The sequence below is a fragment of the Equus asinus genome, chromosome 24 (assembly GCF_041296235.1).
Source record: "Equus asinus isolate D_3611 breed Donkey chromosome 24, EquAss-T2T_v2, whole genome shotgun sequence".
Lineage (NCBI taxonomy): Eukaryota > Metazoa > Chordata > Mammalia > Perissodactyla > Equidae > Equus > Equus asinus.
Window position 1 is genome coordinate 47,266,011 of NC_091813.1, and position 14,819 is coordinate 47,280,829.

At 39.5% G+C, this 14,819-nt stretch overlaps 1 protein-coding gene across 2 annotated transcripts in view; it reads right to left on the minus strand.

Annotated features, from left to right (window-relative positions):
• Window positions 1-2,091: 2,091 nt before the first annotated feature.
• The window catches only part of LAMA4 (laminin subunit alpha 4), a 135,657-nt gene continuing 122,929 nt past the window's right edge, over window positions 2,092-14,819 (minus strand). For both annotated transcript variants that reach the window (XM_014866159.3, XM_014866158.3), the window contains exons 31-38: window positions 14,304-14,491; window positions 12,881-13,070; window positions 11,685-11,840; window positions 10,288-10,447; window positions 8,434-8,564; window positions 6,997-7,090; window positions 6,404-6,523; window positions 2,092-2,557 (exon numbers count right to left, since the gene is read on the minus strand). In XM_014866159.3, the coding sequence (XP_014721645.3) occupies window positions 2,412-2,557; window positions 6,404-6,523; window positions 6,997-7,090; window positions 8,434-8,564; window positions 10,288-10,447; window positions 11,685-11,840; window positions 12,881-13,070; window positions 14,304-14,491 (1,185 nt within the window). In that variant the 3' untranslated portion in view covers window positions 2,092-2,411. The remainder of the gene's footprint in view (window positions 2,558-6,403; window positions 6,524-6,996; window positions 7,091-8,433; window positions 8,565-10,287; window positions 10,448-11,684; window positions 11,841-12,880; window positions 13,071-14,303; window positions 14,492-14,819) is intronic.

The window sequence follows — 14,819 nt, forward strand, 5'->3', positions numbered from 1 at the left end:
TCTCATTTGCCAAGCATAAGAATGTGAAATACTAACTCTTCAAAGTGGCTTTATGAACTGTGGAGAAGGTAGAGGCATTTCTGTGGTTTCAGTCTGTCTATATGTGAGGCTGTGTGCCTGGCTGCTGGAGCTCCGGACAGGGTCTGCCCCTGGGCTGGGTTAGTTTACTTTGTGCTACTGCTGAGAGTGAGGGATAGAGCGGCCCTCTGGGATGCCTCAGAAAAATCTTTCAGAAAAGAAAACAGTAGGTGGTTTCAAAGCCACTTCTTCCCGCTTGCGTCTGATGGAGGGAATATTGTGAGGGTTCAGTGTGTTTTAAGCACTGGTTCAGTCTGTACCGGTTAAGGCCCTAGGCTCTTGGATTCAGAGTTTTTAGCCCAGAAGTCACATATGGCTGTCAGAAGGTTTTGTTTGGTCAGCCCGGTATTTTTCCTCCTGTTGTGGTTGCTGTTGCTTTAATTTAATTAGTTACTAACTGAAAAATCAGGCCATTTCAACTCTCCCCAAATTTCACGGCTCCAGTTTTTTTTGGAAATTCTGGCCCTTCAAGGCTCGTGTCCTTTCCTGGTGACAATCAGCTGAGTGAAGCACCTGCTGCCCTTCTAGACAAGCCGTGGCAAGTACCTCTTGATTTTCTCAGTCACACCCCACTGGCCTTGCTCCTTTATGGTCCCTTTCTGGCTCTATAGGCATTTGGGTCTGTGCCTCCAGCTCTAGAGACCAGCTGAGGGTTGGCCTGAAGGCAGACAGTCCCCTGGAGGCAGGAAGCAAGAGGATAATGTCGCTGTCTCCTGTTTCAAAACCTGGCTCCTCGGTCTAGCTGGATGACAGCTGACAAGCTACGCTGAAACTTTCCAAGTCGCAGGTTTCTCTTCTGCAAATGCTGCCTCGTAGGATTAGTGTGATGAGCAAATGAAATCAACTTTAGTTTATCCTGGAAGCTGGCACTTAGTAAGTCCTCTATGAATTGAGGTTAGCTCTTTACATTGAGATCTTCAACATTATTATTAATGTACCTGAGACAGGAGGGTAGCTGAGGAATATAAGTTATATATATAATATTTTTAAGGTAAGAGATTATTTTATTCCTTAGTAATTCCTCAAAATATTTTATACCTTTTCCCCTTGCCCCAAAAGTTATTCCTTTTACACTTCCTTGATTCTGTTGATATGAGAGCCTATTTTCCCTCATTTTGTCTCCACTGTTATCTTTTCATGTACAATTCTTTTATTTCGGTTTCTGTATTTTAATATTCCACTAGCTAGTTAAACCTATTTTTTGTTTTCTAGACTTTATTAATGTAGATACCTAAAAAAAAAGATTATAAAATTTTAGAAATAAGACTAATTGTGTTGCAGAGACATGGGGAAAAAACTTTTAATAAAAGGTCTTTTATACTTTTAAATTGAATTTTATGTTTTTGTCCTACTCTCTTTGCTGTCATGTCCTCCTTGATTCCTACAGAACACACAGTAATGGTATCATACAGGAACCTCCCCTCATGCACAATTCTATTGTTCTTTTAAAGAAATAAGGGAAAACGTAGTTGTTTAATTTCTTTTTTCTTTTTTGTAAGGAAGATTGGCCCTGAGCTAACATCTGTTGCCAATCTTCCTCTTTCTGCTTGAGGAAGATTGTCACTGAGCTAACATCTGTGCCAGTCTTCCTCTATTTTATGTGGGATGCCACCATAGTGTGGCTTGATGAGCAGTTCTAGGTCCACGCTTGGGAGCTGAACCTGCGAACCCCCCGCTGCTGAAGCAGAGCACGCAAACTTAACCATTACGCCACTGGGCAGGCCCCCTTAATTTCTTTTTTTATCTAGAAAAAATTAAATTATACTTCCATTTTTCTAATAATTTGTTAGAAATGTACTTTATTACACCTTGATAACTGCTATAAACCTAAAATATTTTTGTTATACTGATAGACCAAACAAAAGTGCTAAAGGCAAATCTATCATCTAATTTTAGATTTTACATAAATTAGTCGATCTTTTCAGGATAATGAGAAGTATACCGAAGATATTTTGATATAGATTGAAAGTTATCTTCCCTGAAAGAAAGATGAATCTGAGAAGCTAGCCACACTTTAGAAATGTGTGCCAGTGTTTATTTAGAATCCCTTCTATTTTATTAGAAACAGGAACAGTAATTTCACCAGCAGGAAGTAATACAATACAAGTAAGTTTAAAACTGCTTCGATGTCCATTGAAGACATTTTGGATCCAAGGTAAGAACCCAAATGAGAAATAATAAACTTCCAGTCCCTGATGATTCATTTAAGTCCTGATTAACTAGATGGAAGCTTCCACCGGGGGAAGAGTTGTGGTTCCTCTTGGCCGGTTTTGTGTTCCTTTCAGTGCTCTTGAGAACTTTGTCCTTGGGCAGCTCTGCTCTGCTCTGCTGTGTCAGGCTGCCGGACAGGAGTTGATGCTCACAGCACCGCTGACCAGGGCTGCTTTACTGAAGCTCACCGGGCGCCCGTCGATCATAAAGTGACGGATGCAGCCTGTGAAGGGTCTGCCGGGGGCCAAGCGCTGTGTCAGGAGAGACTCTGAAAAAAGACAGTAATGAAAACAAAGATTGCAATCGAGCCACTCCAAGCCCAAATATTACTTTGTGGGGAAAATATACATAATAATTGCTTACATCATTGCAATGATTTACATGTCAAAAGTGGAATATAGTAATATTTCTCAGGAATATCATCTGCTTTCCAAGTAATATGAACACGTGGTAGTTTTAAAGTTTTGCCATGTTTTCCATGATCAAATTTCTGAGTATACTGCAGCTGTCTTCCAAGGCTGAAATTGACCACTGACATGCAAAGCCTCAGCAGTGAATTTTCAGGATGTACCTGTGCTCTTTAGAGTTAATTTCACCTGGGCCTCACTTATTTTGTGTGCTTTGCTGAGAAGCGGGAAATTTTTACCATCCACACTCTTTTTGGACTTGGTTAATGTTTCTGTTTAATTTGTATCACTACTTTTCACCCTTAACCCTCCACATTTTTGCCAAGCTCATAAAATATAATGAGAAAATAATGAATTCAAATAAACTGAATTCTAATTTTTCTGAGCTCAGTGTTTAAGAACAGTAAATAGGATAATGATAACTAGCCTAGTCTCTGGGTGGGCACAGGTGCCCTGAGGTATGCCAGGGGAATCTTCTTCCCTTAATTAGAGATCTCAAAGAAGCCTTATGCTTATTAATTGTACAGACACAATTAAATGTGTTGAGATGATAGAAGCAATATAATTTAAAGCAATTTAGAGAGCTTAGAAATATCATGAAATTACAATCCATTTAGTCAAAGCTTATTATTATGTACAAACAGTTATGTGAACAGTAGCAGACAAAAGATGGAAAACACTTAGAAATCACTAATTCAGGAAGGAACATAGAACAGGACAGCAAATTAAACATCATCAAGCAGCTGTAATAAGTTTTCTAAGCAATGTAGATTAAGAATATGCAGAAGAAGCTTTGTACTGAAAATAAATCATAGAAATAGAATTTCATATTTAGGTTAATTATAAAGTTTTAGATTTGGAAGGGACCTGAGAGATCAATTCCTTTGTCTCTAGATTAGTATCACTATATATATTCTTCAAGCTTGCTCAGTGTGCTTCATCATCAGAATAAAAAGGAGTGAACAGGAAAGACTATAAAGGGGAAGAAACATCTATTTCTTGTGCCCATTTTGGAGGCTAGTTTTAGAACATGGATTTCGATTCTGCCCAGGCTTACCACCCTTCGGTTCATGGGGGACGTCATCTAGAGGAAATAATTCATATAGAAATTATGGCCTGCATAATTCACCACACAACTAATTGTAGGTAGCGAGAGTAAAGTGCCCTAGAACCCTAAGTAATTGATTAATAAAATCAACACATGATTTTAAGCGCGAGCTTTCTTCAGGTTGAAGTATACAAAAGAATGAAGAATTTTTGGTAGAGGTATGAATGGTCAGATCTGTGTTGTAGGGGACTACATTAACTTAAAAAATTCTCTAACTTCTAACTTTGATTTTTAAATTTATCATACAGTAAAGTTGATTTTTTTGGTGTGTAGTTCATTGAATTTTAATGTATTAACATTTTATTGCTTGAAATAATGTCACCAAGGTTCTGCGTGGTATAAGAGAACTGGTTGGGATTCCAAGAGAATTTAGTGCATCCAGGGGTTTTATTTATGACTAATTTCCTTTAGTCATTCTTTTTAATGCTCCAGTTTCTGATGTGATTTTAGTGGAACTAATCTTGAACAGCTCAAAATGATATAATTAATGACATTCAGCTTAAATTATAATTGCTTTTGTTCTAGGCTTACTGGCATGATTCCTAGATGGGATTAAAGCAGCCATGGTGCAGTGGGCTGCTGGTTAGGCCCCCCTGGCCTGCTAGTTCCTGTGTGCTGGCTCATTAGCTAAAATTTGCTACTCATTATATGTCTCAGGCAGGCTGAATTTGGCTCAGGTACATCTTGCCCACCCAGCCTGCGGCGCTTAGCAACTCTTGTAGTGAGAGATGACAGCAGTGTGTAATTCTGAGATCAGACTCTAAAAACAAACAAAAATCAAAGAGACAAATATTTATTTGAGTGACGTAGTAAGCACTTTGGATGCAAAGTAAAGAAGAAATACTATAACTTCCATGAGGGAGGGCCATGCTTGTTTTGTCCATCTCCTGGAGCCCAGCACGGTGCTTAACAGACAATAAATGTTTGATGTGTGTTGAATGAAATCATGTTCCCTGGCAGTAAGGAGTGTCCTAACTTCAACCATATTGTGTGTTAAGAGCTACAACAGTGATATGCAGAGCACATTCTAGGGAGAGAGGGGACGTGTGTGTAAGCAAAAGTCTGAGCTGAGCCTAAAAGTCAATAAGGAGTTAAGTTCAGGGAGGAGTGGGAATTGTTCCTTGAAAAGGTACCAGAGGAGGTAAGGAAGAAGAACGTTTTCCAGAAATTGAGGCCCTGTGCACTTGTACAAAGGCCTGGAGCAAGGGAGCATCCTTGAACATTCAGAGAACTGCAAGTCCCAGAAGGTGTGAGGAGAGCGCAGAGGCAGGGCAAGGAGGGGCCAGAGGATCAAGGACCTCGCATGCTGTGCTGAATTTGATCTGTAGGCCCTCAGGAACCTGTAAAATATTTTACACTATGCTGTGATTTCTAGGAAGAAAGCAATGTGCAGACATATGAGAAGTGATATGACACACCTTCCACATTGCACCTGCGTGAACTGCAATGGTGGCCTTTGCCAGGATCCCTTTCAGAACCGAAGGCAGGAGCAGAGTAGAGGACTGGGGAATGGAGATGGGAGTGGATAGTGGAAGCAAAGGAGAGGAAGGGCTGCTTTTTGAGGGTCTCAAATCTTTCATCAGTGAGTTACTGTTATTGTCAATACTGGTGTTTGAAAAATTCACATTACAAAGCAGAGGAGGGCTTAGTTGCTAGTATTTTGGAGGTACCCAAGGTCAGATGCTTAATTTTGTCTGTACTTTCTCACTCTCTCAATTAAAGCATTATTTGCCTTTACATGGGTCAGTCTTAAACAAACTAGTTAGGAGACAAGGAAAACCATGTTAAGTTTTTCTTTAAAATCCCCACCGAATTCCACTTGTAAAAGCTTGGTTTTCTCCTTATATCCCTCTTTCTAGCTTTAACATTCAGTTTTTCCAAGTTTGTGAAATGTGTGAAACAAACAATTTCAACATAAGGTCATGGTTCCTGCTTCCAAGGTTTAAAACAATTGTGGGGTTCCCTAAGGGTCCTCCTAACATCATCCTGGATTATACACCATTCTTGGTAGATGACAGCAGCAATGTACTGACGATGTTTACAGAACTGCATCTGGGGACCTCTCTTAGGGAATGTCACACATAGGAACAATGGAACTTATGGTTTGCAGCTGTTGCCTCCATCCAGACTAATCCTGGACAGGGAGAACTGTGTATCTCTTCTTCCCTGCTAAGGAAGGGCAGCAATTATCAAGAAACTTTTAGGTTCTCACCAAGGTTCTCAGATCCAAGAGCAGTATAAGTAAATGAATGTTCTTTGTGCTAGAGATAAAACAGAGCGTGTGTTTCACTGTGTGTTTGTGAGGAGACCATGTAAAGGCAAGAGAGAAAAAAGTGAGCAAATATGGCCAAGGGAGAGTACTAGCTACTGGTTAGAATGCTGGGGTCTGGTTTTTAGGGGTTGCTGTGTTGTGATCCCTGTATGAGGAGTCACAATTGTCAGTATACTGTTTCCTATGAAAGGACGTTATATCTAAAGTCTTGAGAATTATTAGGTGAATTATGAAAACACATGGCCCAATTCTTAATACTAGAGTAACAGTGATGAGAACTTACTGCTTTTGGGATTTGGAAACTCGTCCTTTTTAAATGACTCTTACCTGGAACACCTCCAACAAACACAGGCTCCCTGTGATCAACTGGTTTGGGATTCAGGGGTCCAACCACATGGTTCACTTCAGAGTCTACGTCCAACTGAACCACATTTGAATCTCTAATAACTGAAATACAGGGAAGAGACTGGTCATAAGTGGCTCTGGAGTGAATAATTTTCACATGAAAGGGACTCATTTATCACAGCAATGGCTTTTATTTATCCCAGGATAAACCCCTCACTTTCTTAATATCATTGAAAACATCAACGTCTAACCAAGCAAAACACTGTAACATTTTCCTTCGAAAGGGAGAATATTTAAGATACTCTTTCTGCTACTTCCCCCCCATAAGTTATGCATTATTTAAGCAACTCCCCAAGCCTATTTTGGCAGCATTCATATTTTCAAACCACATGTGGATTCAATATACACATTTTCGTCCAGTAACATATGCTTTTCTCTCCTTGGCTACTTTAGACTGTCATCCATCACCTAGTCTACCATATAAGTTATAGCCGAAGTTCTGCCAAGCCATTATCCCACAGGCAGGTGTGTAGACTCATTTTAGAAAGGAAACCCAGGACACTCAGCTTTCTCACCTGTAATTCTGTGCCATCTGCCATCACAGAGACTCTGCTTTGGTGTCACTGAGGTGGAAAAGTCTCGGATGCCATTGTTCACTTTCACTATGACCTGCAAAAGACGGGGTACATTATATAATTTAATTTCACTTCTCCTCATCGTGATAAAACTAAATTTCTTAAGTAATTCACCACAGGGAAGCAACATCCACACATGATTAGCTTTACAATTTGAACACAAGGGGTCACTCTTCAGTTGGCTATAGAAATGGTTTAAACTCAGTGCTCCTAGGAGAGAGAACAAAATGATGACACAGGCGAGAAGACGAGGGAGAGGAACAATAAGAACGAATTCCTTTAATTTCTAAAGATGTTATACAAAGCAGTTAAGGTATCAGTGAAGAGCATGGACTGTGTGGGTTCATATCCCAATGCTCCTACTTACTCTGGGCATCTTCTTTCTCATTTGTTAAACAAGTATGATAATAACAATACCCACTTCACAGAGCCATTGGGGGGCTTAAAGGAATTAATCCGCATAAAGCATAGAATAGTACCTGACACATAGTAAGCATCATACAGGGACTCATTCTTATATGGTTTAATAGAATGTACTGGAACAAAAAAAATCAGTTATGTTAGGAACAACAATGAAAATATGCTGCTTTTTCTTTAATATTTATTTGAATACTCTCATGAATGTTCTTTAGTAATACTATTTTAGGATGAAAGCGGTGTTTATAACAGAATTTTATTTCTGTTATACCAGTTGAAAATAATATATGTATATTATATGTATACACACGAACATGTGGTATACATATAGATACAAAGATATTTTAGTGTTTGTTGGCTTTTTTTTGAAGATTGGCACCTGAGCTAACAACTGTTGCCAATCTTCTTTTTTTTTTTGCTGCTTTTTCTCCCCAAATCCCCCCAGTACATAGTTGTATCTTTTAGTTGTGGTCCTTCTAGTTGTGGTATGTGGGACACTGCCTCAACGTGGCCTGATGAGCGGTGCCATGTCTGCACCCAGGATCCGAACCGGCGAAACCCTGGGCCGCCAAAGCATAGCGCGTGAACTTAACCACTAGGCCGTGGGGCTGGCCCCTGTTTGTTGGTTTTGATAGTTGGATATGTCTGCTGTTTGCATTTGTTGTAAAAAAGTTCCAATTATTTTGTTAAAACCCTTGAATTATGTTGTTATCATTGATGATTTTTTTTCTTTTTTAGCTATGCCACGTTTCCACAGCTCTTTGCTGTAACCAAATCAATTCCCAGTATATGACTCTAAATCCAAACATTGCTTTCATTTAAATATCATGTTATGGCTTCCCCATTTTTTCCCTCCAGTTAGGAAAGATTGATGAAATAATTCTGTGACATAAATTTGCTTCAGATCCAGAATCCAAGGTCAGAGGAGACTGACAGTTGAAACAATTCGTAACACACTACCTGCCCATTTTTCATGTGAACGTTTAGGTACTCCCCATTGACACTGTGGCCGTGAACAAGCGTCCCGGAACTGCTTCTGGGACGGACTTCAAATGCAATCTCAAACTTCAACCCGATATTGAAAGACTCATCTGGGGAGAGAAACACTGTTAGCTCTCACGAACAGCAATCTAAATTTTGTAACCACGGTGTGATTTTGTAATTATATATTCTTATATCTGTTTTTGAAAGTTTAGCACATTTTGCAATAGATAAGTGGAAAGTGGCATTTTCCACATTAGAAACACTGTGGAAAGCTCTGTGGGGGCTGAGATAACCAGCACACCACTCTTGTTTGTGGGAAGCGGGGTGTGGACAGTTTGCTGAAAATCCACTATGGCCGTGGAAGCTCAGGGGAGAAGAAATTGAGTCCAGCTAGTAGGACCCTTTAATATTTCCAAAGTGAGGAGGAAGGGGCACAGGTGCAGAGGCTGGGATGTGTGGAGAGCACTGTGGAGGCCGGGGTGGCTGGATCGTCCCCTGCAAAGGGAGAAGGAGGCACGGTGAGTGGGGAAGGGCTCCAGTGCTCCAGTATGGAAGTTAGATTTTTTTCTGCAGTCATTGAACAAGGGAGCTGACTGTATCAAATCTGTATGATAAAATAATTCTTAGACAATGAAGAAATAACTAACTGGTGCCAGTGCTGCAGAGAATTTCAGAGGAAAGAGAAAGTGAGGGCAGCAAAAGCAGTTAGGAGCCGCCACTGCAGTGATGCAAGAAAATAAATTCTTAAGAGTAGCTGTGTTCATGCCAAGAGACTCATTGCAAACTGCGGCATCTTAATAATGTTCACTTGACGTGGCTCCTTATAAATCACTTTTTAATTTTTCCTGCTATTTGTTAATGTTTATGGAGAACATAAATTGTGCAGGTCGCTGTGCATTTCAAGCTGTCCATGCCTTTGAGTTCTTATCACTGGAATTCAACAAAGGGCTGAGAAATGTGAGTGTTGGTGTTTCACTAGGGATAAAGGAGGAGAAGGGAAAGTAAAATCACGAGCCAGACAAAGAGAGGAAATACTACCTCCACTTATTCTATTGGACCTGGTTTAAGAAAGTATACTTGGCCGCACTGGGGTGTCCTCATTGAGGGGATGTACAAAGCACCTAAGTGCCTTGAGCACAGGGAAGATGTGGAACGTTCTATTTCCTTCTCCTAACCTCCTTCGCAGCACCTATCCTGGGGCCTTCCTCACACTATCAGTTGCTCTATAGAATGCTTGTTGGGTGGATTGGATGGTGATTGTGTGTACCCTGTTAGGATTTTATTCATTTTTAGAACTATTATGTGCCAATACCTGGCAAAGGGACTGTCATACCAGAGGCATGCAATAAAACTTTGTTGAATAAGCGAGAGAATAATAGTTGGGGAGAATAAAAATCCACAAATAAAATTTTGGAAGGTTAGTGTTGTCTGCTGGGTTGCAGGCAAAGGGAGGATGTGGAACTTCCTTTAGTCGGGACAATGGGTCATGCTAAATGGGGTCAGAGAAAGACCTAGAGAGCAAGGTGGCCAAGAGCCGACATGGATCAGACCACGGAGCAGCATAGGAAATTCTAAAGGAGCCAAGATGGTCTACGTCCAGAGGGTTGGCAGCTGTGGAGAAGCTCTAATTTGGGAAAGCAAACAGGGATGGGCACGTGTGTCTCTCTGGAGCGGTAGGAGGGGAGAAGTGATCCTTGTGGAAAGAGGCCATTTTCTAGGTTGAGTGAGTTTGGCATGCTGAAGTTTTAACTCTGGATCCAATATCCCTGTTAGCTACTCCCAGGAAAGACGTATTTCATGACTCATGTTTTCAACACGCATCACTGTTACCTAGAACCACGTATCCTCCTTCAGTTGAAAAGTAAGTTCCTGTTTCCATTGGACCTTCGAAGCAAGGAGTCACGCTAAACGTCTGAGAAGCGGAGGCGATGGAGGCCCCATTTAGCTGCAGGTTGCTGAGACAGCCACTGAAGCTGTAGACTGAGTTTATCTGAGGGGAGAAGATAATTCTTAAAATCCATTTTCCCAACACTCACAGCTGCACCAAAAGGAAAGAAAATGAAGAGATTTGAGTCTTAAGAGAAACCAAGCAATTCCTTGTTTATCCTAGCTATCTGAATGATCAATAGTTTTCCAGGTAGTTGCTTTTTGTATCTAGTTATTTGAAGCTGGAATTTTGCATTTGATAATGTCAGCCTGCAGTAATTAAGCTATGAAAATTTTTCTACATACTGTGACAAAATAAATGGCAGTGGTTTTCAAATGGCATGTTGGAAGTATCCTAGTTTGTTTTCGTTCAAGAATGACAGCTGTGCCCAAGATCACCTAATGCTGATGAGGGCTAGCAAAGTTCTTAACTGCTAAATCTACCATGGATAAATAAACGCAGAAAGCTTGCACTGCTGGCTTCATTAGCTGTGACTGGGGTGGAGCATTTATCATACGACCAGAAGGGAAACTCAGGCTGCTTCAGACAACTGATGTCACACTGCTTTTAGAAATCTTTTCTTTAAAGAGCTTGTCATGGAATGGGGCTACTTACCTAAAATCAAATTAATTATGAACCCCTTGCCCCTTTTTAAATTTTATCCACATACATTAATGGATCTTAGAAATGTATTAACTCTTGTGTTAAAGTCAAATGCATACTTATGTTAAGAAAAATTCAGTACTTTGGTGCATTTCCTTTATTGCTACATATTTCTTTTAAAGGTGCAATATTTTAAACTTTTAAATTACAAAATAACATGTTTCTTACTATACCCTTCCTCCCAGGGTTAACCACATCTCCTTGCACATTTACAAATTGTGTGTGTGTGTAAGAAACAAAAATGAGATCATAGTTTACATAATGGTCTGAAAGGTTTTTTTCACTCAATAACATATAATGGAATGACTTGCTTTTTGTTTTTGGTATTTTTTACAATAAAAGTCTAAGTACTTGCTGAACAAATAAGCATCATCCTTGAGACATAGCTTTTCCTGACAATTTATACTGCTGAAACTTTTTTCATCTCACCTCTACCTTAGAACCAAAAGATCACTCCTGACTTTGTGACATCACAGGGCGGACAGACATCCCATAGGACAATACCTCTCTTTGATATTCCACCTCAAGCCAAACTACAGTTTTACTCTTTCAATTTCCTAACCATAAAATGACGGCTGGATTAAATGGTCTTCCAGCTCTAAAGGTCAGTGGCTATACCTGGGCACAACTGGCTTACCTGGACATTTTTCACAGCCCTTCCGGGAGCCACACCTCCCAAGTAAATAGGGCCCTTGATTTTCCAGGCAGCTCCAGTAGGAGGAAGGCTTTCTTCTAGAACTCGAAGACCATCAATGATCAGTCGGCCGCTGCTTTTTTCTCGGATAAATATCACCTGCATGGAGAGAAAGACAGTAGCACAGTTCAAGTACATCCCGGGATGAGGGGAATGGCTGTGATCCTCACCTCCCAACTTGGCTTTTGCAATGCTGTGGGAAATCTGCAGAAATTGTTTAAAAAAGCAGTCCTTTCTCTGGAGGGTAGGAGTTCATCCCTTCCTTTAAAACTTGGTTCAAAGTTAAGGCCTTTTTAAAGTTTAAAGTCAGGCCTATTTCTGAATACAGCTTATATTTAGCAGAGCTCTCTATGAAGCTCTTCCCAGTGGGCCAGCCCACATGCTCTCTCTCCTAAATTTATTGTAATTAATTGCACTGCAGCTTGCATTGCTTATTCTTTCCATCACACACACACTGATTTCCTTCAATGTTTAGGAAATTCTCCCTGTTGTATCCCATCTTCCTAACAGATTTAGTCTTTGTATCTTCCAAAGCTTAGCCTATAAAAGACATTCAGCAATCATTGTTGAAAATTTAGAGAATTATAGGCAGTGGAAAGAAACCAGTCAAATGAAAAATCCTTAGAAACCAGACTTCAGTTTATGGTGGCCCTTGATCCTTTGGTTAAAATAATTGCACTAAAAAAAAAAAAGAAATGGAAGTTGATCTGCCAAAAAAAGAAAAAGAAAAAAAATTGAGGATCTCCTTGTGGTGTAGTGGTTAAGTTCACGTGCTCTGCTTGGGCGGTTCAGGGTTCGCAAGTTCAGATCCCAGGTGAGGACCTAGCACCACTCATCAAGCCATGCTTTGGCAGCATCCCACATAAAATAGAAGAAGATTGACACAGATGTTAGCTCAGGGCCAACCTTCCTCACCACAAAAAAAAAGAAATTACACTTAGCCTGTATCTCTTGCAAAATAGAATGCTTCAAGATTTTTATAAGGAATTAATAAAAGTTTTTGATGTTGAGCTCTGAGTATATATCAACAGAACTTTAAAAGAGATGTTTCTAGAGAATCCAATAGTGGGGCATTAGTGTCAGTCCATTTGACAATGGTGGACATTTGCTGATGATAATATTCTCTGCCTTCAACTTACATCATGCCACAATCCATCATTGTATTTCTCTTGGCTTCTAATCTTCAGTTTCTTGTGGCCAACATTAAACATGAAAACCAAGCGGCCGTGGGCTAAGAATAGAGTCATGAAGTCATTCTCTTCTTGATCTGAGACATAGAAAATCATCCCATGGGAGGAACGAGTTTTCAGACGAATGGAAAACTGAGACCTTGCAAATGAAAAGAAAAATCTTACCACCTGTAAAATGAGCCTGAGGGCGATCTCTAACTTCCCAAAGCAATGGAGTGTAAGGAAGAATAAATAAGTTGCCATCCTATCTAATCCCAACCAGCACTACTTCTAATTATCCTTTAGTATTGTTAATGAATATTAGGTAAGCTTGACTAGTTTAAAAATGTAAATCCTGGTCTACCTCCTTATACAACAGAAATACATTCCACATTGAAGGAAGTGTTTCAGTAAGGATCATATCAGTATTGCTTTGAAAACATGGTTGCAATTCGTTTAATAAAAATCTGTATGTTAAGGAAGCTTATTCATGTGGACAACATACTAGTGAGCAATTAATATGCATGCAGAAATTTACATAGAAACTATGATTTATGTACTATCTAAAATACAGATTCAATTTTTTCCCAGTAAGAATTAATCAATGGATATCACATGTTAAAAACAGCCACCAGAGTGTGTAGAAATTAAACAAAACTCTCTAGAAATTTAGCTCCAGGCCGTAGATAAGATACATTTATTTAGGCTAACTTCTAGTTTGATTAACTCTAAATTCTTCCTGAATTACACGAAATATTGATTCTTCCTATTAGGCAAATAGCAAACTAGAAGGCACTAGAGTTTTCTTATTGAATGCACCCCTGTATGAATATGTGAAAGAGCTATGTAAGACCTATATAAGAATATTTGGATGCTAACACTATAACAAGAAATCCTCAATAATACTATAACTGGGAGATCCATGAAAGATTGGGGAAAGGCAAGGGGTTTTGAGACAGCTTGAGGGCCAACAGAAATACAAGTGTATTGTGTTTTCAGCATCTTTCCTTATTAACCTTCTAGCAGTTCAGATATATTCCCATTTACAATCTGAAAGCAATTTGTATGAGGGAGGGAAGGTGATATGAAGGTTAGAGGATGCATCATTTGAAATTTGCCTGTTTCCTTTCTTTGTCTTTTCTTCTTGATAAAACACAGCAAACTCTTAGGAGAATGTTGTTTCACGTACCTTACTTTTGGGAAAAAAGTCACAGAGTATGTAATTTATTGGAAAGTATGAATCATGTACTATTTAGTATTTATTTTGATGATAAAAGAATAGGATTAAGGTGGCACAGAAAGGAAAGATCATAGGAAAAAGATGGCATATGGTAAATAAGGATGAAGCCCAGCCATAGTGTTAAGTTTCTGGAAGGAGAGTGTGTTACTTTACTTTTCACCAAAATCTCCTTTTAAGTGTTCAAACTCTTGGCGGCTGTTGGCGGTCCCTCCATACTGATAGGCGTGCTCTATGGCTCTCGGTCTGTTGGAAAGCTGGCAATGAGAGTCTCTTGGAGCATTCCACTCTAGGAATTTCAGGCCAGCAGGATCCCATGAAGGTGCATCTTTACTTTTCCCTCCCTATAAAAAAAAGGAAATAAATCATATTAAGGTATAAAAATGACATACCAGCAGCAAAAATTCATTTATGATACTTACCATTAATAATAATGTGATTAAAGTGTATATTATTTGTGCATTTTCCTTTCATGAAATATTAGCCCCCTTTCTTCTCTCCCTCAACCACCCATAAGCAAATGACAGCTGTAGCAACAACAACAAACAACAATATTGTATGTTAACAAATCCAAAATTCTAGTCTGTGATAGTAAAGTGGAGCTAAACTGAAGCTATAGAGATAATTGCTCTATCATTTACATTAAATGCACAACTTAAACAACGGTAAAAA